We start from the raw sequence: 23,698 nt of genomic DNA on the forward strand, positions 1-23,698 counted from the left end.
TGAAGTTAAGGCCTTCATCATACCTTGTTTAATAGTGACGTCCTTCTTAATTTTTGGTCCCCAAGGTTGGATCTTCCGGCAAGGAAAGAGCTTTCCAGTCCTTATCTGGTGCAGAGTATTCTTAGAGCAGCTCGAGCTACTATTAAGGAAAGGCAAATAGAAAGCCCCGTACTTCTACAAGTTTACAGAAACAAGTTTCTCACGACCGATAAAGTAATAGGGCGCTATGCCAAGAAAAATTCAAGATTAGTGTTTAGTCTAGTCAGCAAAGAAGGACAAAAACTTTGGTCAGTTTAGTGCTTCCAATGCTCATGAATTGAATGGAATTTTTCTACACTTTATTCTTTTGAGACATTTATAACATCCTGGAAATCATTACTTCTTGAATGTCTGCTTGATTTCTATTGAACACAGTGATTGAGTCTTTCTTGTAAAAACTTTGTACAAGTTTTATAAGTTTTTGCATGTCTCTTTTTTCCACCCGTTTCTCAACATTTGGGTGCCCCCTTTGGGTGTGATGCCCTAAGCACGTGCTTAGTTTGCTTAAGGGTTTATCCATTCCTGACTGTGTGAGACCCATATCTAAACATCCTATCAAGGAACTATGCTGGCTTGAGAGCTATCTGATCAATAGAAAGCAGATTGTGTCATACGAGCCTTGTCGGAAATTCAAATTTTAAGATGTAAGCCTTTAGTAAAAATCTTTTTCAAGTACATTGCTATTTTTGATATTTTATCTTCTTCATGTTCCATACAGTTCCTTTATTGATAACAGTCAGTTGTTGCTGAACAGAGTTAATCTGTATAAACATGGCATCATTGTTGTTATTTTTGCTAATACTTTCATTTTATTGCTTAGACTCTTTGAGACAGTCTGCTTAGATCTCCTTGACATCTACCATGACACCAGCAAAGAACACACAATGCAATCAATAGAGAATACATATCCTGTTTGGGGGAATCGATCACTTCTAGAAATTGCAGGCGACACCGATTTTAAAGGGTTTGTTGCACATCAAGCTACTCAAGTAGTTACTTCGAAAATGTGGAATGGAAAGGTAATTCCTACAGACGTTATGCATCTAACATATCTAAAATGTATGGTTTGGAGTAGATCGAAATAAAAATATTTTTGAAATGCTCCTGTCATAAAATTGTATTTTGCATCATTCTAATAAAATATTGCAAAAATCAAGTTCCTGTTACCAGATAAAAACGCACACAAATTCCCGCACACTCTCAAACCATTGTGTTGCTCTTTAGTGCACATGACCCTGGAGATCATCATTGAGTTTTACGATCTATAGGTACATACATAAATGATTCAACTTGGAAAAATGTTGTCTCTATTTCCCAACCTGTTTACAACAGGTTTTTCCATTCAATTAGGTAAGCTTAGCAAACTTTCAAAAGCCTGCAAAACAGCTGCTAGAATAATCACAGAAAGTCATTGAGCTACTACAGGAATAGATAGAAAGTGAGGTAGCTTCTATTACATACAAAGCATCGTCAGGTCTTTCGTCCGTTTATCTTTTAAGCATGTTCAAGAAAAACTGTACACGTGACGTGACATGAAATATAATTTGCATATATTGTATGTCAATGACTTTTCCAAAAGGATAAACACTTACACTGCGCAAAAGCAATTCATTTCTAAAATGCATAGTCTAAAGCTATATCTGATCAAACTGCCTTTGGGTTTCAAACTTCTGATTGTCTCACTTTCTTGTTGTTTCTAAAGGTAGACTGAAGAGCATTTGACCCAGAGCCGATGCCAATTGGGGCATGGGAGGGCGCGTCACACTCCCCCCTAAAGGCTATTTGTGGGTAAAGCTGAATGCTTATAACTGGCTTTAAAAAAAGCAATCATTTCACAACATATTAACTAAAAGCTTTTTCGTCTGACACTCCTCAGAGCATAAAACTTCAAAATCAGGGTCCGAAAGAACACGATGAAAAAATATATACCCAGTTGTAAATCGAAATAGGCCGATCAGAAAAATGCAAGCACAAGACCGGTATAGTTGACCAATCAGTGCCGCGTGCCTAAAGAAAAATTTGTCAAAGCCATTTTCAAGTTATGTACCGCCAAAAAATTGTTCACATTTTTCAAGCAGAGGTACACTAAACAGGAGATGAATGCTTATCTGAAAATGTAAGGACTCTCCAGAACTCACATCCCAACGACTGGCTGATGATAGTCTTCTTGGCTTTCCATATTTCATCAATAGCGATTTGGCTTTTGATCGATTAATTTTATGTTGAATTGAATGAAAATAGACAAAGTTAGTCCATAAAACGTCAGAATGAGGGTCGAAGAGAACACGCCATAACTTTGTCATAAGTCAAGTCTTCATAATTTCTAACAATTCTCAAGGATGGTATTATAACTTCTTAAATTATTATCTTTCTGAGAATTGGACTATTATTAACGAGGCTATGCGTGTAGGTATAAATAATAAAGTGTGAGAGTCTCCTTCTTAAAAATTTTCCGTTCTCTAGGCGGCTTTAAAGAGCTCACCGAGCCCACTTCCTTTAGGTGTGACAAGAACGAGTATTGATATCGCCAGTGCAAAAGCTATTGAGGTGGGACAAAAGTTTGGAGAGCAACGATGTGGCGCTGAGAGCAGTGAAGAAGAAGAGCACCATGACACAATTCCTGAGCCCTCAGCTGAAGAGAGGAATTTCCACAAAGATCTGAATTCTCCGCGCTCGAAAATACGGAAATTTCAGCAGAAACTGCAGATATTGATAAAACATCTCAATTTCAAGAAACGGCAGGTGGAGCTGGTTGCACAAAATATGTCGAAATGTTAAAAAAGCCAGTTACTAGCCAAGTGGAAGATTTCTTCAAATTTCATCCACAGCTTCCAACTGTTGGAAAAATGCCATTTGATATCAAAAAAGCATTCAAAAGAACAACATCAACAGGCACTGAAATTGAAAGTAATTGACTCACTTTTGATAATGACAAGAAAACATTGTATTGCTCCCAAATTTTGCCGAGGCCTATCAGCTTGTAAAACCTATCGTCGAGTCAGATGAGAAGCTTAACAGGAACATAGACAAGATTGTTGAAACAAGCACGAGAGCTCTAACAAAGCGTGCAAAAGATGGTAACCATAATGGGAACTATGGTCGAGGATCTCTAGTGACATTCTTAAGTCATGACATAACGAACAGGATCATCAATATCGTAAAAGGTTTTATCCGAGGAACGATTGTTAATGAAGCAAGGAGAGCTGGAATGTTTTCGGTCGAGATGGACACAACACAAGACATCACAACTCAAGATCAGTGCTCCATTGTTTTACGATACGTTCATGATGGTGATGTCCATGAAAGGTTACTTTAGCTTGTAAAAACAACATCAACCAGTGGAGAGTCATTGTTTGTGCTTTTAAAGGACACTCTTGAGAAATACAACATAGACATAAGAAACTGCGTGTGAGATTCTTTTGATGGTGCACCATATATGAGTGGTACTTACAACGGATTTGCAGCAAAGATTTAAAATGTTGCTAGCTTACACGTACACACCTGGTGCTACAGTCATCTCTTGAATTTGGTTCTCAGTGATGCAGCATCTACAAGTACGCTTGTAACAACCCACTTTGAAATTCTGCAAAAATCTCCTATATTTTTCAAGCAAGCTCACAAGAGAATGGATGTTGGGGAACAAGCGCTGGAAAAAGCAGGAAGACCTACCAGAAGGCTTCATCCTATTAGTGAAACCAGGTGGCTTTCAAAGTCACAAGCTCTGACGAAATATTTGACATTTTTTCAGAACCAGACAAAGGCCTATATGCAGAAAAGCTTTTGGCGCTTTATGCAATAGCTAATGACACATCATTCCAAGAATCAACTCGCAGCGATGCGAAGGTTTTAATGGATCACTTTCAGAAATTCGAAACGATCCTAACAGCGTTCATATTCTTGAGAATCTACAGCATAACAACTCCGTTTTGTATTTGCAGACAAAAGGTTTGGACATCCTTCAAGCATGGAGGATGGTTGAAGCAAAAAGCAAAAAAACATACATATCAACGACATATCAAGATATTTTGAAAGCAGTCACACAAAAGCCGAGGAATTTTGTGAAATAGTGAACGAAGCACTGGATGAATCAAATTTGAAAGTCGATAATGCCTTACCGAAGAAAAGAGTACGCCGGTAAAAGCGCTTGGATGGTGAGCAATGCCAAGATGAAACAGTTGTAGATGAGCTGCAGTCATTTATAGGGAATACCTTCAATTTGTTAATAGAAAGCTTAGTCACAAATGTGAAGAAAATATTTTTAGACCATGAGATGCTGTACAAAGATTTATCTTGTTTTGATTCAGAACGCTTCCAGGAGCTCCGAACGTCCGGAATTCCAGCAGCTGCCATATTCAACATTTGCAATCTCCTAGGGAGCAGGGTGAACAAAGATAATCTGCCTATGCAGCTTGAGAGTTTTGCCAATTCATTTCCGAGGCTTGCTATGTCATTGCCAGAAGAATTTGATACTATCAGATGGGATGAAGATGGAGCAGAAGTCGATGTCGCTACTTACAAGCAGTCCTTAGAGCGTTGTTTATTGTGTTTCACTTGTGCCTATAACGTTCTGCACGAGCATAATTTGAACTGTGTAACGTACTCCTATACAGTCTATAAAATTTTGCTGACACTTGCAGTTATGCAGGTGGAATGTGAAAGAAATTTCTCAAAATTGAAGCTGATCAAAACCAGGTAGAGGTCATCCCTAAGACAAGAAAATCTAGAGTCCTTCATGCTGATAAGCATCGAAAGTCAGATCCTCAGCAAGATTTCTAGTAACAAAGTTATTGACAAACTAGCCATAACATCAAAGGAAATGAAAAGATTGCTTATTATTTGACAATGAATATCATAATTTCATCAATCGTTTTTAGAACTGGAACATTTGTAAAAAGTAACTTTGTTCAGACGTTTCGTCTTAGGTTCAGAAAATTAGGATTTATTTTCAGTTACTTTCTTGTGTTTGCGGTTTTTTGTTGACCAATTGGTTGGACAGACATAATCATTGTCAGTGATTATAACGATAATTCCCACATGTAACATATTTCGCAATGGTATCTTAAAAGCCATTCTTCAAAACATTGCCCCAGGTAGCAGACACTCTAGAAATTTTGGTACCTAGGTCAGAGACATATATGATATTCAAAACATTAGCTCAGCTGCTGTAATGTTTTAATTCAAGTTAGTTCGAACCCAATCCTTGAAACGGCTCTGTGATGAGCTCGAGAGCCATTTTCTCAAGGATTACCTTTGCAAGGGAATTCATGAAAAACAGAAATTACCTTGAAACTCTCTTGCTCAATTATCGAAAATTTCTAGTTAAAATCAGCAAGTCGCCATCGCTTTCTGTTGCATTAAAGAATTCACATTTATAACTCATTACTGTTTCTCACGTAAATTTTAAAGTGAGATAGATAGTTTTGTCAAGTACCATGTGTCTTGCAATTAGTTACATCAATCGTTTCTGTGGAACCAGAAGTTGCTAGATCTAATTTTCGGACAAGTTCGTCACACAAAGCATGGATCCCTTTTCGACGAATTTTCCAGGGTCCTTCATTTTTGCCACGCCGCTACTGGGCATGCGGCACTGATTGGTTAACTATACTGATCTTGTGCTTGCGTTTTTCTAATTCGCCTATTTCAGTCCACAACTGGGTATATTTTTTCATCGTAATCTCTCAGACCCACTGATAAAGCAAGTGGCAAAAGCGATGAAAAAGATGTATATTCAGACTTTTGCTATGTGCTGAAGATGCTGAAGTAACCGACTAGTTCCTTAGTTTTCCAGACAAGCTCAATTTTTATTAGAATAAACCAAAATTTGCTATATAGAGATCACAGTCAAAAAGCCAATTTGCTTTGGTGAAAGCAACACCCTTGTTATTTAGGGATGTAGTGGTGGAGGGCTAGGCGGGGCGCAGCCACCCTGCTCGTTTGTTCTTGAACATATCCAAGAATCATGTAATGCAAAGAAAGCGGTGAAGAATGGTCACTTCACCACAGATCAGCTATTGATACCTAAACCAGAATTGGAAAAGAAAACAACTGAGAGATTTAAACACTTCATATGCATGAAATTATACACAAAGTTTGACATGTAAATGGATAGAAAGTTCTTCAATAATTGCTTACTGAACATGTTTAGTTGGATTTTTGTATAAACAGTTGGTTTGTTATTGTTGCATTTAGAAATGGAGGAAATTACCTGACTCAACAAATGGTTGCTATTATTTGACCCTGTCTTGCCTACTTCTTATTTTTGAACAATTTCAAGCTCTGGTGTTCTTAATATTGTTCAGTTGTTGTTATTTCAAATTTTATTTTTCTATATCTGCAAACTTGTTAATTCTTTCTAGGTCCACTGAATAACAGTTCTGCAGGACATTTTTAGGAGCACTGTTCATTAACTCTAATGAAATCTCACCTGTTTTGTTAACACGAGAGAAAATCTATCAATTCAAAATCAAACCAATGGGTCATCATTATTAAAAGGAAAGCTCTTCCTTATAGATGCTATAAATATTTTATATGCATTTTCTGGCCATTCTTAGAATGCTATATCTCGAAAATTTTCTCGCCGCCATCTCTGGTGGCCGCTTTCACTGAACCCCTGAGCAATTGGATATTTGCCCCCCTCACCTGCAATGGAGTTTCCCCTGGTCCTTCTTATGGTATCAATGTACTGATCTCACCTGCTGCTCAACACTGTCAATGTACTTGGAATTCAACCACTTGCTGGATAACCATCAACCCTCGTCATGTATAAATTTTAATGATTACATGACAAGATCAACCTAGAAATTTCACAGAGCCCCCCTTGGTAAAATTTTACGACTACACCCCTGCTGCTATTGTTCTCCGGTCTAAGTTTCCTGGCCATCTCAGACTCTTTGAAAACTTAATCCAAGCGAATTAAACCAATACGTGGTTAAGAAAGATCAGTTAACAAAGAATCGTCAGATAAAATTGAAATAAATAAAGCTATTAGCAATGATCTTAGAAAGTTGGACACCTAGCATAGAGGTTACAAAGTTCATATGCATATTCCGAATACTCATATAATGCTGGTTTCTAATAAACAGAAACCATACATCCTCAGAAGTCCGTATGCCAATCTGTATGTGAAATTTCCTACCATGAACTTCAAGTTATTCGAAAACAGAATACCACAATAAATAATTCATTGCTTCTTGGAATTGTAATGCAAAATCAAAGCCGTATTTGCAGTCTTTTCTCACAGAAGGAAATACTTGTTTTAATAGGACAATATCCCATTCTCTGTTTTAGGACCAGATGCATTCTTCTATGCTTTCACCAATAACGAAGTTCTATTTGCATACGGTGAGGTATCCCCATTAATCTATGTTAGCTGCATGATCATAATCAAGGAACTGTCATTTGTGCCATTGACTGGTTTATAAATCAGAATTTTTGCTGCGGAAATTTCTTGTTCAGTGGATTATCTTAGACCTCAATTTGATGAAAAAATTTCAATGATCTGTTATATTTTTTCTTTTGATTTGATCTTGATCATAGATTTTAGATTGAGAGGCGTTGAAACTTTAATTTTGACCAGCATTATTCTTTTCCTACAGGCCATGCATATTTTGTCATTCGTCATGATGCTGTTTGTAGTTGTAGACGAAAAGCATAATGCACATAATTACATAATTTGGCTGACATTCACCATTGTGACTTCACTACTGGTTGACGAAATAAGACAGGTAGCTACTTCTGTCTAAATTACATGGAACACTGAGCTGTTTTTATTATTCATGCCGTGTCCAAATATTACCACTTTCATCACCTCTTCTCCAGAACAATGTTGATAGCTTAGGCGATCAAACAATTTACACAAAAATTTACTTCCTAATCTCATACATCGTTCTTCTAGAGAGCCAGCATTGTTCCCAAGGGCAGATTGTTGAAATTTTTCTTGAAAACTGACGTTAGTGCTCCAAGACTTTGACTAGGAATGTAACTGGCCTAACTGTTTCTTCTTTACAAAAAAGCACAATTGAAAAATCCCTTTTCAAACTTTATCTAGAATTTTTATCTATGCAATCAAATCTAGAAAAATTTTTCATTTCAGCTTCTTGGAAGAAACAAAACGATGTGGGCTTGCACAAAAAAGTATTTTTCACAAGTTTGGAATATACTAGATATAGTAACAATTTTCCTGTTCTACCTTGGCTTTGGAATCCATTTCTTTCACATAGTGGCTGCTGATATCCATTTGTCTCTATTTGCTTTGCTGTGGTGTCTAAAAACTGGCCAATATTTGCGAGTGTCTCGGAGTTATGGACCATTTGTGATAATGGTTTTAAAAATGGTAAGATAACAGAAACGGAGAAAAAAGGTTGCTGAAATAGATTTTTCTCAATTTTCTGCTTAAACACACAAGTAGTAAGCTTAGTTGTTTGTCACAAGATATTAGTAAATATAATATAGAATGCAAAGATTAATAGCTTTAGGAATTTCTGGAGACCAATATCGGCAGCACTGCACAGCCTTAATAGCTCCTTTTCACCAATTAATAGGCCTGTAATCATGTACTTGAAAACTAACATTTCAAATAGCGTTTGCCATGACTGATGTAAGGAGAAAAGACCAGGGGGTTCGTAAACATGTTTGTCATTTTAAAGAAAGCCAGAGGCAAATGTATACGCTGTAGTAAGAAGCAGCAAAAACACTTGGCTGACGTTAAAATCACTTCAAAATCCTACTAATCATAAGCACTAAAATTCTCCTAAAGCCTTTGAAGTTAGCAAGACCAACCACAATTTCAAATCTTTGTATTTCCAACAGATTTCCATAAATTAAAAAAATAAAGAGGATCTTCAACAGTTGAAGCTTATTCAGTTAATTTGCGCATAACATGGTTGTGGCCAAACATGACTGCCTCAAACAAAGTGTTTTAGATAACCAAAGCAAATGCATTTTAACCTGCCTGAACACCGTAACCTTTAATAAGGCCGTTTCAACAGATTCTAACATGGCACCAAATAAATATACTCCAGTTTTTTTTGAGTCCTAAAAATATCAAAGGTTGTTTACAGGTTAGCGAAAACATCTAAAAAAGAATCCATTTATGAACTAAAAATTTTTCTACCAAGCAAAAATGTCTGACAAAGATAAATATTGGGAAAATTAACGCAATTCGTAATTTAAACCAGATCAAACACCAAAATAGATATAAGGACAATATTGATAATATTAGTAAACGAATGTATAGACTGTATAGTTTTCAACTGTTAAAAGCTGTTATAAATGTGTGTCCAGTAAAAAAAGCGGTTTTGAGGACCCAAAATGTATTTAATAGAAAGAAGCATTACTTGTGATTAATTTATAAAAGAATCTAAAAATTTAAGCTACGAGGTTTCAATGCAAGGGTATTATAGTTTTTTTGCCATAGTTAGTCACTTGGGGAATTTGGCCCAACCAAATTAAAGCGGTAAGTTTACTCACTTTATGCAAAGATGGGGTCAAAAGAGATGCTTTGTGCATTCAAGAGTCTCGACTCTTTGAGTGCTGGAATATCTATATGATATGAAAGTTTATAAACAAATTAAAGTTAAAAGTTGTAATACGATATAAAAAGAGGTACAGGACTGTGAAAAAATTATTTTAGGCGTCAAATGGAATCTGGAGATGTTTTTATTTGCGAGAACATCGATGTGAGAAAAATGGGCGGGGATAGTTGCAGCTCCCTTATCAGACAAAATTTGTCATATCTAGGGCTCCACTCTGACTCTAAACGTTTAACATTCGCTTGGCCCATATGCGAGAACCATTACCAGAGTTATATGTTTAGCTTAAAAGGTTGAGAAAGAGTCAATGCTATGTTTTTTTATTATCATTTATTATTATCTATAGGACCATATTTGAACTTGCCGTACCTCAAAGAATAAACTGTGAAATTTTCGTTTCAGTATCTTGCATAGTTTCAGAGAAAATTGCATTCATACACAGATAAATCAAGATTTTTGGTTTCATATACAAAATCAGAAATCGAAGGGTTTACTTTGTACGAGTTAGCGAGTAAGATCTTTGGAGTGGAAATTCGAGAATTACACCATGCTTGTAAATATACGTTGTAAATATTTTTATATATAGTAGAGGTTGATTCACAAGAATGCTCCTCAATCGTGTTAAACTGCAACCTACGATCACAACAAACGCAAATGGTTTTGGTCAATCAAAACTAATACAATTTGACTTGTGAAGATTTTTTGGCCGTATTCTTCAACTTTCATTATAAAATGCTACGTTGTCAATAGCTGATTTTAAAACTTGTTAATGCAGTCGAGAGGTAGCACGTCCAAAATTAGCCAGCGTCGCATCCTTCTTTCCATTTTTTTACTACTGCCCCAATGTTTTTGTCTTGGTACTATAAAACGAGGTTCTGTTTTCTCTTTCACTGATTATCTTTCTATGTTTCTACATTTTATACAATGTTATCATAAAGGTCATCAACTTTTTGTCTGATATAAGTATTTCATGTAAAGTGTATCAAAAACAATTCTGGCAGATATTGTAGCTTTTTGGTTTAGTCGCATGCAGCTACTTTTTCCTTTATATAACAGGGGTGCCAAAAAACAATTGTTTGTTTCAAATTTCTTTTTCACGAATGTAAAACAGTGAATTTGTAATGATGAATATAGGATGCATCATGAAGCATAAGTTATGTTCCTTATTCGAGAAAGTACTGTAAGTGTTTTGCAAGAGTAAGTGTTTTGCAGCCCAATGCTACCCCGTCTCTTATTCTCGCATATGACAAGTACATACCACTAGTTCAGCCAATCTCATTTAAGAATTACAATTTGTCGGACCTCCAAACATTTTATATGGAGTGACGGGTTTCAGATCACGTTCCGATTTAAATAACTAAACAATCACACAATATCTCAAACATTGCTATTTTAATTTACAGCTGGTGAGATGCAAGCATTTCATCGTCACGTCTTTCATTCTTGTTGTTGGTTATGGAGTTTTTGTGACCTCTCTGCTCTACCCGTTCTCTAATTTGGCCGATCCAAAGGTCTATCTAAGGATTATGTTCAGACCTGTGATGATATTTTTTGGTGAATTGGGAATCGCAAGCTATGATCGTAAGTCTTATATTTTCAGTACATACTTTTTGTTTCCTTAGAATACGGAAAATCTTTATTATTTCGTCATTATGTCAGATTTGTTTGCTTTCTCTAAAATTTTTATTTTACTGCTGTGCAAGTAGAGCCTTGTAAGACAACGCTCATTTTTGAACTTCCAAAAATTTACAGTTCTGGAACGCAACTATTGGCGCAATTTTTAAACCATTGAATTATTGAGACATTGCTCAAAATGCAGTAGCGATACATCGAATTAGCTTTATATTTGCTTCAGTTTTAGACAGCAAGACAGTATTTGATACAGCTAAAGTCCCCATTGCAGCAGAAGTTGTTTCAATTATTGGAATGATTGGCTTCCTGTTGCTGACAAATGTATTACTGATGAATATCCTAATAGCTGATTTCAAGTGAGCAGACCATCTTCTTCAATCAACATTTCTTTGAAAAGAAAGATATGAATGCTAGATTTTGCATTGCTTAGATGTATTTTTCTGCAGATTAAAGCAGCTCATATGAACACGAACAATGCAGTTCTTATCGCAGTAGAAAATTAGGTTATAAGATAGATTTCAGTTCTTGCATAAATTTTTTTTCCAATCTCGTTCGATTTTCGCAAACCATGCTAACAACAGCTTCGTGCTTTCCATTTCTTTCCTTAAAAACAACAAAAGTTCATAGAAATGATTTTGTGACTAGTTTCACTTGCAGATTGGGTAAAGCTTTCTCTATATCTCAATAACGCCATTGCTATTGCACATATCACAACTTTCAGCAACAAGCTTGAGAGGTTCTAAAGAAAGAAAATATTTCTTCAGGTATTCGCTTCGCTAAAATGTAGAAATATGGAAGCCGTAGACGAAAAACTTTATAAATACATCATTAAAACTAGCCAGGAAATTCGATTCATTGCCTCTTGAATAACAAAATTTTTATGGATTAAAACCTCTTCCTCCCTGTATGACACTATGACCCCGTTTACACTAGACCTGGACCAGATCAGATCCACAAGTGTCCGGATACTTTTGGATCCGATCCCTGAAATGGCAATGCGTTTACACGGGATCCGATCCAGAACCATTTGCGTTTACACGGGAACGGATCCAGATGAATCCAATTGAATACGCGCATGCGCTTTTCGAATATTGGCACGCATTTGACATTTTCAGAACTTCGTGCGTGAGCAAAACACAGTTCAGCTTGAACATGGAGGGAGGTAACACTAAAGAGGGTAAATTTTTGTGGACTGAAGAAAAAACTGCGCTACTTTTAAAAGTAGTATTGGACTACAAACTGCAAAGCTTGCAGGTGGACAGGATTGGGAAAATATGAGGACAAAGTACGACGACATATCGTCATAGTTTCGTAATAATTCTTCAACACAGTAGTCTATCAACTTGATGTTGGGTTTTCTGGCACCAAAAAGCCACCGATTACATATTCAAACTACCTTGAATTGAAAAATATTCTCTCTCACTCTCGACAGTACACCCGTTTACACGGGATCCGGTCCAAATCGGATCCATACGGGATCACCTCTGAAAGCGATACCAAAAGTGTTCGGATAGCGGATCCAAAGATATACGGATCCACCAGTTCCCGTGTAGACACAAGGCCTATCCGTATTTTTTTGGATCCGATCCCGGTCGGATACTCGTGTAAATGGGGTGTATATCTCTATTCTCGCATGTTGTTTCAATCCTATTCTTATCAGGCTCCTATTTCTCTAATGTTATCATAATTCTAAGTATTCAATCTTTACCTTATTCTCATCATCTAATCTCGATGCTAACACGATTTCGTTCCATTGTTTCTTCGTGTTATTGCTTCGATTCTATTATATAATAATATTCCTATTTCTTCAATGCTAACTAACATCAAGTTGCTCGAACCATGTATTTGTGCTTATCTACATTTGTATCGTCATTTGTTTATTGTCCATAAGCATCAGGGAAAAAAGGTTCCGAAAGATGAAAAGCCACGATGCTTTTGTAAAAAAAAGAATGCCCAAGTTAATCGTGATTCAGCAATCATGCAGCGAAACTGAAGTGATGATAGTTTTAAGATCAAGATCGTCATTTATTTAGCTGTCTTTAAATCTGTCTACATCAGAACAAACCCCGACTTGTGTAGACAGAAAATGTTAGCTTTCTCTCTCTCTCTCTCTCACTCTCCAACTTGTTTAGAGATAGCTGTTGCGATTGGTAAAAAAAGAACCAATCAAACGCGCTATTTCGCCTCTAACGTTGCTTTCGATCCATAAAAAAAGAACCAATCAAACGCGCTATTTTGCCTCTAACGTTGCCTTCGATCCATAAAAAAAGAACCAATCAAACGCGCTATTTTGCCTCTAACGTTGCTTTCGATCCATAAAAAAAGAACCAATCAAACGCGCTATTTTGCCTCTAACGTTGCTTTCGATCCATATCTAGATATAAATTTTCTGCATACATATGGACATTATCCGACGTTTATACTTTGACAAGTGTCGGACGAAAGGTACTTTAGTAGTTCCGCTGTTCCGTGCAATTTTCAAACATTAATTAGGAAGATGGAAACTTTCTATCAAAACGTCATTAAATATTACAGAGAAAATTTTTTTGAAAAGTATTTTTTTTATTCTTCATGACTTTCCATTTATGAACTAATGTTGAATATTCTGTTAATTTTCATTTATTGTATTGGAGGAAATGAATTGAAATGATGAATCAAGCTCAATCTTTTCTACTGATTTTCTATGAACAAATTAAAGCTAAAAGAACTTTCCATGTCTTTACAGCAATATTTACGTTGAAATAACCGAGAGAGCAAGAATGCACTGTGCATTTGAGGAATACGAACTGTTGGTAGAGTTTACACACAAGCCCAGTTTTCCTTTTCCGTTTTCATTGCCAGAAAGTGTTTACTTGATAGCCAGACGAATCCTTGGTTCATACAAAAGCATCGACCGTGCATCTTCATACCAAGGTAAGATGGGGCTTTCTTTCAAAGCATACAGTTTTTCCTAGAGCATCTTCACTCAAAGCAAAGTTTCTCACGTTATATAAAAACTTGTTACTGTTGTTGACCTCAGCCCTTTTTACTTTCCTTTTCGCTGTTTCTAGAATTTTCAAAACAAAGCGCGAAAAGTTTTATTATCCACTAATTGAGTAGAAGTAGTGCATAGGCTAAAACAGAAATGGCGTCACTTCAGCAAATTTTTCTAGCGAACTAAAATTCAAATGAATTACAATTTTTTTCGAAAACAATCTGATTAATCGAAATCAGTGAAAAATTTCACATTGATTTCATTTGAAAAAAATGTGATGAATTGTTGACCTTGTACGCACATAACAGATGATTTTAATTTTATGCAGTTCCTGAACAGTTGGTCAAGTTTGAGAAATACTGTATGAGAAAATATTTGAGTAAACAAGATAAAAAAGAAGACCAAGATGAAAATCTTAACAGGCGAGTAGCGTGATTAAGTTCTTTCAATTATTATAGCTTTCTTATCTTTATCTGACACGACGCTCAGTCTCACTGTTCTTCAGTCCAGTTGCTTACTGCTATAATCCAGATGAATATCGTGACAGACTGGAACAAAGCACAAAACTTTTTATGGTGATACCTTGGGGCATGGCGAATATTTCTAGAAGGTATGACAGTTTCTATCGATTTCGGGGGGTAAGCTAGAGATAACATTGTATGACGTCATAGAAAAATCACCAAATTGCTTTCTTGGAGATAATCTATGTATGTTTGAATCAATGGAGAAGATTTAGATTAAGGTGAAAATCGTGACAGACTGGAACAAAGCACAAAACTTTTTATGGTGATACCTTGGGGCATGGCGAATATTTCTAGAAGGTATGACAGTTTCTATCGATTTCGGGGGGAAAGCTAGAGATAAAATCGTATGACGTCATGGAAAAGTCACCAGAATGCTTTTTTTTTGAGATAATCTATGTATGATTGAATCAATGGAGAGGATTTAGATAACTAATTTATTGTTGTACATGATCCATATGCAAAACCGCTTTTTGTTCTTACTTCGGTACACTTAAAATTTCTCAAAACCTGGGGTCAGAGCATAACTTTGCATGCTAATTTCAAGCATTAGCCCCGTTGAGCCTACCTCTGAATGTAGGCTACCTCAATTTAAAACATTACAACCTAATGAAAAATGCTTTAGTTTAGGCGTCTGAAAATATCAAGCAACGACAGCGCCACAGGGTTGACTTGGAGGTCACGCCCTCCCTCCCCGGTTTTCGGCAGGATAGATTTTGTAATTCTTCTAATTCGATGAAAAAATATCGGAGAATTTGATTCTGTGAATTTGAATTTGAATTTGCCAAAAAGCAGTGTAACAGAAAATTAGTCATAGGCGTTCCCTATCGGTAAGATTAGCGTTGCTGGTAGATAACGGGGTTTTTTGGAAGGGAAAAGGGTGTGGCAGGACAGGAGGGCAGATATTGCAGGTTGGTTGTCGGATAGACTGGAAATGGATGCAAGATATTCTGACCAGTCGTTTTATTCCTTTTTCTTGAGTATTTCTTTTTGCAGCCAAGGAATTACAGCATAAATCCATCAATCTGTAGTGTTGTTTTTACATCGAACCGGGAGAATGGGAACAGAAGATGCATGCTTCTTGATAATGATGAAATCCAACCAGTTTTTATCTGGACTTTCTCTCTTCACTTCAGTCAGCTCGTTTTCGTTTCGCATTTTCCAGTTTTTGATGTTGCAATTTTTAAGCGACGGTAGACTGGCACAGCACTTTTAACCTGCCACAAAGATCTGAATGGGGCTTTGGCCCGTGTGATCTGATGAACTAAGGCGTGAAAAAAGTAAACATGAAATAGCAAACATTCTGTCTGATTCAGATTTTATGTTTTTCTTTACAAAGCAATTTTGCTATTCCTCGACTGCTTGAACCAGACGATCTATAATGCTTTCTTTTTTAAACTGTTCAGCAACACATTTTTGATACTCTTTAGCATTGTAACTTAAAGCCTATCTTCTCTAGTAGTGCTTCCTGAACGAAACTTTAACATATTTGACTTTGGGAAAAACTTTCGCAGTTGAGTTAAGTGACTTAGAATGTGCATAAGACCTTTTACGACAAGCAAAGTTTGACTTAGGCCAGCTCATGCTGTCTTAATTTTGATAGCGCATTGAACGGTCCTTGCTAGGAAACATGACTTGCTCTGTAACGCTGTTTCGCTCTTTATTTTCTGTATAGTTGCCTTCAGTTTTGCATTTAGCAATACTGCTTCTTTTCAGTTGAGAATAAATTGTGCTCAACGGAGTTAAGCTCATCTCTCTGAATTTCTACGTCAACTTGCAGACGCTTTCATCGAATTTTCGTAGCAATACCTTTACCCTTCTCTGCTTCATATTCAATAGTCAAGCGCAAACAGAAAATTAGATTGTTCGGGAGAAGAATCTTCAAAACCGTTCTGCTAGCATTTCCTTAATGCTATGGCTTCAGTAAAAGAAAAAGGTTTTTTCCTACATGTATCTACAGCTAATGCCGAATTTTTTTTATTTAATTACTGAATCAGAGCTCCTTACTTTGCTGGCTGTTCTGGTTCAACCTTTAACCAGGCAAAGTTTCAGTGATTTCTTTATGTTTATAGGCTGACCCTCGATCTTGAGCAAATTTAAATGTACCGCAATAGAAAAAACGGTATTTAAATGTTGATCTTTTACAGTAATATATCAGTCATCTGATTTTTCTCCATTGATACAATCATACGTAGATTATTTAAAAGAAAGGATTCTGTGGACCTTTCTAAGACGTTATATGATTTTTGTCCCTAGCTTTACCCCCCCCCCCCCGAAATCGCTAGAAACTGGCAACTCTTCTGGAAATGCTCTTCATGCCCCAAGGTATCATCATAAAGGTTTGGTGCTTTGTTCCAGTCTGTCACAATCTGACCAAAAATTGGAGTTAAGCTGGACTAGTATATGCAAATGATTTTCTGGGTATGCATTTCAGAAACCAAAAACCAACAATCAATCAATCAATTAATCAATCAATCAATCAATCAATCAATCAATCAATCAATCAATCAATCAATCAATCAATCAATCAATCAATCAATCAATCAATCAATCAATCAATCAATCAATCAATCAATCAATCAATCAATCAATCAATCAATCAATCCATCAATCAATCAATCAATCAATCAATCAATCAATCACTTCAGCCAGTCAATCAACCAATCAATTAGTCAATCAATCAACCAATCAATCAATCAATCAATCAATCAATCAGGCAATCAATCAATCATTTAATCAATCAATCAATCAATCAATCAATCACTTCAGCCAGTCAATCAACCAATCAATTAGTCAATTTAATAATGACTAAGAGTTGTTCCAGTCTGTCACAATCTGATGGAACTTCGGGAGATCTCGCAAAGAAATTTGCAAATCTGGTACTTGAAGGGAAAATCAACGCAGCGATGAGATTATTAGATGCAAATAATGCCAGCGGTTTATTGAGTCTATCTGACAAGGTTATTGACGAATTGAAGATGAAACATCCCCCTTCAGCACCAGCGGATCCTTCGACTCTCATGGCTGTAGAGATTCCTTTCATTGACCCTGTAATGTTTGAGAACATTGATGAAACAATTATTACTAAAGCTGCGTTACATACAAAAGGTGCAGCTGGTCCCTCTGGAATGAATGCTAATGGATGGCGGAGAATTCTAGTATCCAAAAGTTTTGGAAAGACGGGTGAAGAACTAAAAACAGCTTTAGCAAAATTCACACGCATACTGTGCACAAGAGATATCAACAAAGGCTCGATTGAAGCATTTGTTTCCTGTCGCTTGGTCCCTCTTGACAAGAATCCTGGAGCTCGACCAATCGGTATTGGAGAAGTATTGAGAAGGATCATTGGAAAATCAATTATCCGTGTCATTAAGCCTGATATACTCGAGAGTGGAGGATCGCTACAGTTATGCACTGGATTACCTTCAGGCTGCGAGGCTGCTGTACATGCAATGAAAGATATTTTTGAAGAGGAAGAAACTGATGGCCTGCTTCTAGTGGATGCATCAAATGCCTTTAATAGCTTAAATAGAGAGGCACTATTGCATAACATCAAATATATATGTCCTCCAATGGCTCAATATGTAAATCACTGCTATGGAAAACCATCTCGTCTCTTTATCACAGGAGGTAAAGAAATACCATCTGCCGAAGGAACGACCCAAGGCGATCCATTTGCTATGCCTGTTTATGCAATTGGAGTTATGCCACTTCTATCATTGATAAAATCAGCTGAAAGCAAGGTAAAGCAAGGTAAAGCATGCAGCTTATGCAGATGATCTTGGTGGTGCAGGGACGTTACTTCACTTAAGATCTTGGTGGGAAAATGTTCTGCACTATGGTCCTTTGATTGGTTATCATCCCAATGCATCAAAATCATGGTTGGTAGTGAAAGAAGAGAACTATGAGCAAGCTTGCAAGATCTTTGGCAACACTCAGATCAATATCACAACATCAGGACGAAAATACTTGGGTTCATATATAGGGACGGCCAATGATAAATCAGAATATGCAAACAAAGTAGTGAATGGCTGGATTGAAGAGTTAAAAGTACTATGTAGAATAGCACGCTCAGAGCCGCATGCAGCATAAACTTGTTTTGTTAGTGGATTTCGTCATAGAATAACTTATTTAACTAGAGTCATCCCTGATTTTTGCAAAGCAATTAAACTGCTCGATGCTTACATAAATGAACAGTTTTTACCGGTGCTAACTGAAGGCTATCACTGCTCCGAAATTGAGCGAAAACTAATCAGTCTTCCGGTACGTCTTGGAGGACTTGGTATACCAATAATTTCTGAGATAGCTCATCAAGAATATGCTTTTTCAAAGAGAGTGACCAGTCAGTTATCAATAAATATCAAGCAACAAGCAACTGAATTAAGGCTTAACAACAATGAAATGAAGAAAACGAAGATTGAAATTGCCCATGAAAGAACAAAATCGCATGAGGAGAAACTTGCACTGCTAAGAGAATCTATGGCACTCGATCAACGCAAAGCAAACGAGCTGTCTTGTATGAAAGGTGCGTCTTCATGGCTCACTTCTCTTCCTTTGAAGGCTGAAAATTTTGTTCTCAACAAGCGTGAATTCCACGACGCAATCCGATTAAGATATAGATGGCATCTAAAGTTCATGCCAACTATTTGTGTATGCGGAAAACACTTTTCCGTTGACCATGCGATGTCTTGTCAAAAAGGTGGATACATTCATCATCGACACAATGAAGTACGTGATCTACTCGGCAAGTTAGCAACAGAAATTTCAAATGATGTTAGAATGGAGCCACCTCTACAACATCTCAGTGGTGAAAATCTCCCAAGAAATTCCAACATATCAGAAGAGGCAAGACTTGACCTCAGCATACGTGGCTTCTGGCAGAAGGAACAAAGTGCATTTTTTGATGTAAGGGTATTCAACCCATTCGCACCGTCGTACAGAAACCAGAAACTAAACAACACTTTTGCAGGGAATGAAAGAGAGAAGAAACGCGCGTACAGTCAAAGAGTTTTACAAGTTGAGCATGGTTGTTTACGCCATTGATTTTCGCTCACAGTGGTGGTTCAAGTAGAGAAACTGAAAGGTTAATATCGGTTTTATCAACGAAGATATCAGAGAAACGTGATCTGTCAATTTCACTGGTTACCAATTGGATTCGTACCAAGCTGTCATTTGCACTACTTCGAAATGCCATACTGTGCATACGCGGTTCCAGAAATAGGCAAACAAAAGTTCAAGTGGACACAGCCAACATAGAAATTGTAGAAACAATATCCCGGATTGATTAGTTAAAATTGTTGGGGAAAAAAAATAAGATTCAAGTTTTTCAAGTTTTGTTCTAAACATGTGTGAACCGGCGGCCTTTCGGTATATAAACAGCGCCAAATGTTGAATCATTGATGAGAATTTATTTGTTCAAAAAAAAGTCAATTTAATAATCAATGTAACTAACACTAACAAAAATTTCTATAGATAAGAAGATCATTGGATTCCTCGGGCTCTCCTGGTCGTTTTTACGCGAGAGGCACTGATTTAGCTTCCTTGACTGTCATGATCTCTCGTTTCTGACAATTTTATCCAAAATTCATTGAAGATGGTCAGACAAAAAAAATAGACTGAGCACATCCAATAGAACCGGCGAAACCAGGGGTGCGGCGGACATGCCCCCTACTTTTCTGCAGAGCAAAATAAAACTGCTTGGGCAAAAGTGGAAAGAAATGTGGTCTACAATTCTCCATGAAGCTTTGCCTACTGTTTCCTTAAAATTGATCTTAGCTTTAGCTTGGTTACTATTTCTTTACCATGAAAGACATAGGGAAAATTAAAAGTAGGAATTTTATCGAATAAATCGGTCATTGTCCAAGGTAAACGTAAAATGAGTAACGACTTGGCTAAGGGAATAGATCGAGAAACCAGATCCAGAATAACTGAGTGCCAGTTAATCTATCTTTGCTTTGTTTTATCATACCTCTGAACTCGAATCTAGAATCTACGAATAAATAACTTTGAATATGCTCCATCCGAAAAGTGAGCCTGTACTATAAAGATAATTTGATGTACTTAATATTATTGTAAATATTGATTGATTTAGAATATATGTGTCTACAAATCTTATCACTTTTAAATGTTTATTGAGTAAGTCTTCAGACTTTGGTGCAGGGTTTTATACCCTGCTTTGAAGGAAAGTTTAAAAATCTACAACACTAGGTATAAGTTCAAACCACTAAAATCATCAAAATTTAGCATAGATTTTAAGCTGCTGCTTCGAGTCTCATTCTTAATGCTTACAAGCAACAATAATTCTCACAAAAGTTGATACTATCAAAATAACTATACTACAAACAGCTTTGTAGAGGCAATTAAGCTGTGTCTCTTTATCAATACCAACAATAATGTTTTCACAACTTCATAACCAAGAAAAATATTTTGCGATATGGCCTTTGGTCATGCGTTTCTGCGATGCTATAAAAGTGAACAGCCATTCTAATATATAAAATAAAGAAATTTTTACCATTCATAAAGCTTTCATAGAATCTTAAAACCATGCTTATTCCACCAGCATAATGAGAATTGATAATATTTTATTTATTGCTGAACTAGCAATTAAACAATACAAAAAAGGTTTCGAAACATTCTCACTAAAAAGAGGTGCTGTCTCCTAGATTCTATTTCTTTCTGAGATCGACTCGCCTTAAAGACATTGAGTCATGATAAATAGACTGGGTATACCCTAAGTGCCAAAATCCGCTGAGTCATGATTTCCATGACTGCGATGCTATTGGTTGACCTTGAACTGGTCACATGACCTCACCTCGTACTGATTAACATAACAGTTTCCATCAATAGCAAGTTGTCAACAACGGATGCCAATATCACATGAAACAGCAGCGATCACGCCGAAACCAAATGACCCCCTATAGAGAAAGCCTATTTACCATGACTCAATGCCTTTAAGAAACTCCCTTTCATGCAATTTTTGTATTGTACAATTTAGTTGTTTCCTGTTATACTTGGTCATTGGTTTCTGTTATTTTCTCAACGTAGTTCTAAACCAAAGTGCATGTATTTAAAGTTATGATACAGTATCTGAACTTAATTTCGATTCTTTCTTAATTCCTGGTTCTAAAGTTGACGCAATGCTTTAAAACCTTGGCGATCTCGCAATGTGAATCTGCTTTCTTTACCAGGGAGCAAAGTTCAAAGAATTCCTCCAAGGAAAGTCCAAAAATGAGTTATCAAGAGACGCAGACTTATGAAGCTGATTTTGCAACCCGTGTGTGAACGAGCATCCTTTCAACAGTAAACAGAACGCTTTTCATAGTTGCTTTTTTTGTATGTTGTTATCGCTACCAAAATATAGCGTTGGTACTGTAACTTTGGCTTAATTAAGCTGTTAAAATATAATGCTTTACTTCCAATTCTTTATCTTTGTCCATTTTTTACTTTTATCCACACGCCACAGCTTGTTGCAAGTATGTAAATGAATGATTGAATCAATTGAATAAACATTTGATTGATCGAATAAGATATCAATTAGTCAATTTGTGAGTATCTTGATTGATGAATTGATCAATTTTATAAGTTAATGAAGGGAAAAAACTGTTATTGTCACCTTTAATTTTCACTTATCGCCATGGTTAACCATCTTCTCCATCATATGGCTTAACGAGGGGGCTAGTCCAGCAGCCATCAGATGAACTTTGACACCGAGTACATCTGGAATTTTTTCATATTATCTGCAAATTGAGTAAAAAGTGACAAAACTGTTTTTTGCCAGCTCGGAACCCTTGGGCAAATTATTTTATGGAGCCATTTTGACTTTACCTATTATCTTGACTGATAACAGGGATCAGTTCTCAATAGATCACGAAGTGAAGTTACATAGTATATCATTTGATTATCTGTTTAAAGCTGATTCGAAGAGTGCACCGAGGTTGATAAAAGCTAGTTCTCCTCAAGCTAGTTCATGCCTATTTGATGCCCCATTTTGACCACGCCCTTTACCCCCCCCCCATCCTAAAAAATAGTTGATTTTTCAATACTCATTCCAAAAAGTCATCTAGCGCATCAACTTCCCTTATCATGAATATGAATATGAGTCATGAATATGATTTTATGGTAATGTCAAATGGACGTAGTTTTGATTTAAAATTATTGTTAATCGTTAATCGCCGAAACTCTAAATTGTAAGAATGTTGCTGAATGCTGATTTTGAATTTGAAGTTAGCAGAAAAATTTGCCACCAACGATCGCGTTACAAACCGTATCGACAAGAATGTTTCTATCAACATATTGGGGCCTCACATCGGGGCCCCCTAAACAGATGAGCCAACTACCCCTTCCTCCAAATTTTTAAACCCTTCTTTTCTTTGACACACCCAGCCCAATCCATCTTCACTAACCTAATGCAGGTACCCAAAACACATACGAGTTGCCCAACACCCGTTCCCCTTCTCGCAATCCATTGCTCCCTTCCTTAAAAAGCCACGCCCAGTCACATGTATTGCCACCCAGTCAATTTAAATGCTCCTATATACAGATTAGACAATTCACACGTCCCTCTTCTTCAAACCCTTTTACTCCATAGCAAAAACAAAGCCAAAGGACATAAAACATGACCATGTTTCTTTCTATTAATTTTCCGTCGGTAGCAGGTGGGGCAAATGAAGCCATAAAAATTTTTCCCAACAGTTATAGGTTGGCAAAAAACGGATATTTGGTCTATCATACCCCATAATCAAGGTAATCTATAAAATTAAAGGTATTGCCGCAGGACTAGGAGTCAAGAGAGAGCGGACGCCCCCAAATGGCAAAAGAAAATCTTTATAAATACGTAAATTTCAAACTTTCCTAGGCTCAAGTCGCCTCCCCTCCTCCCTCCCCCCGACCAAATCGAAAATCTTTGTTTTTCATCATCATCATCATCATCATCATCATCATTCTCGGTCAAACTGTCATGAAGTTGTAGATTTCTCGAAAAAAAACACAACCCACTCTCCTTA

At 36.7% G+C, this 23,698-nt stretch overlaps 1 protein-coding gene and 1 pseudogene across 5 annotated transcripts in view; both read left to right on the forward strand.

Annotated features, from left to right (window-relative positions):
• The window catches only part of LOC148958024 (transient receptor potential cation channel subfamily M member 3-like), a 54,104-nt gene extending 31,983 nt beyond the window's left edge, over positions 1-22,121 (forward strand). For all 5 annotated transcript variants that reach the window (XM_089113881.1, XM_089113885.1, XM_089113882.1 and 2 more), the window contains 8 exons: positions 860-1,058; positions 7,327-7,380; positions 7,635-7,763; positions 8,132-8,371; positions 10,973-11,150; positions 11,425-11,557; positions 13,927-14,114; positions 14,504-22,121. In XM_089113881.1, coding sequence (XP_088970007.1) covers positions 860-1,058; positions 7,327-7,380; positions 7,635-7,763; positions 8,132-8,371; positions 10,973-11,150; positions 11,425-11,557; positions 13,927-14,114; positions 14,504-14,610 — 1,228 coding nt within the window. In that variant the 3' untranslated portion in view covers positions 14,611-22,121. The remainder of the gene's footprint in view (positions 1-859; positions 1,059-7,326; positions 7,381-7,634; positions 7,764-8,131; positions 8,372-10,972; positions 11,151-11,424; positions 11,558-13,926; positions 14,115-14,503) is intronic.
• Positions 3,263-7,320, forward strand: LOC148958026 (uncharacterized; annotated as a pseudogene).
• Positions 22,122-23,698: the final 1,577 nt, after the last annotated feature.

Source organism: Rhopilema esculentum, chromosome 19 (assembly GCF_057945365.1).
Source record: "Rhopilema esculentum isolate cy_ngs chromosome 19, ASM5794536v1, whole genome shotgun sequence".
NCBI classification, from domain to species: domain Eukaryota; kingdom Metazoa; phylum Cnidaria; class Scyphozoa; order Rhizostomeae; family Rhizostomatidae; genus Rhopilema; species Rhopilema esculentum.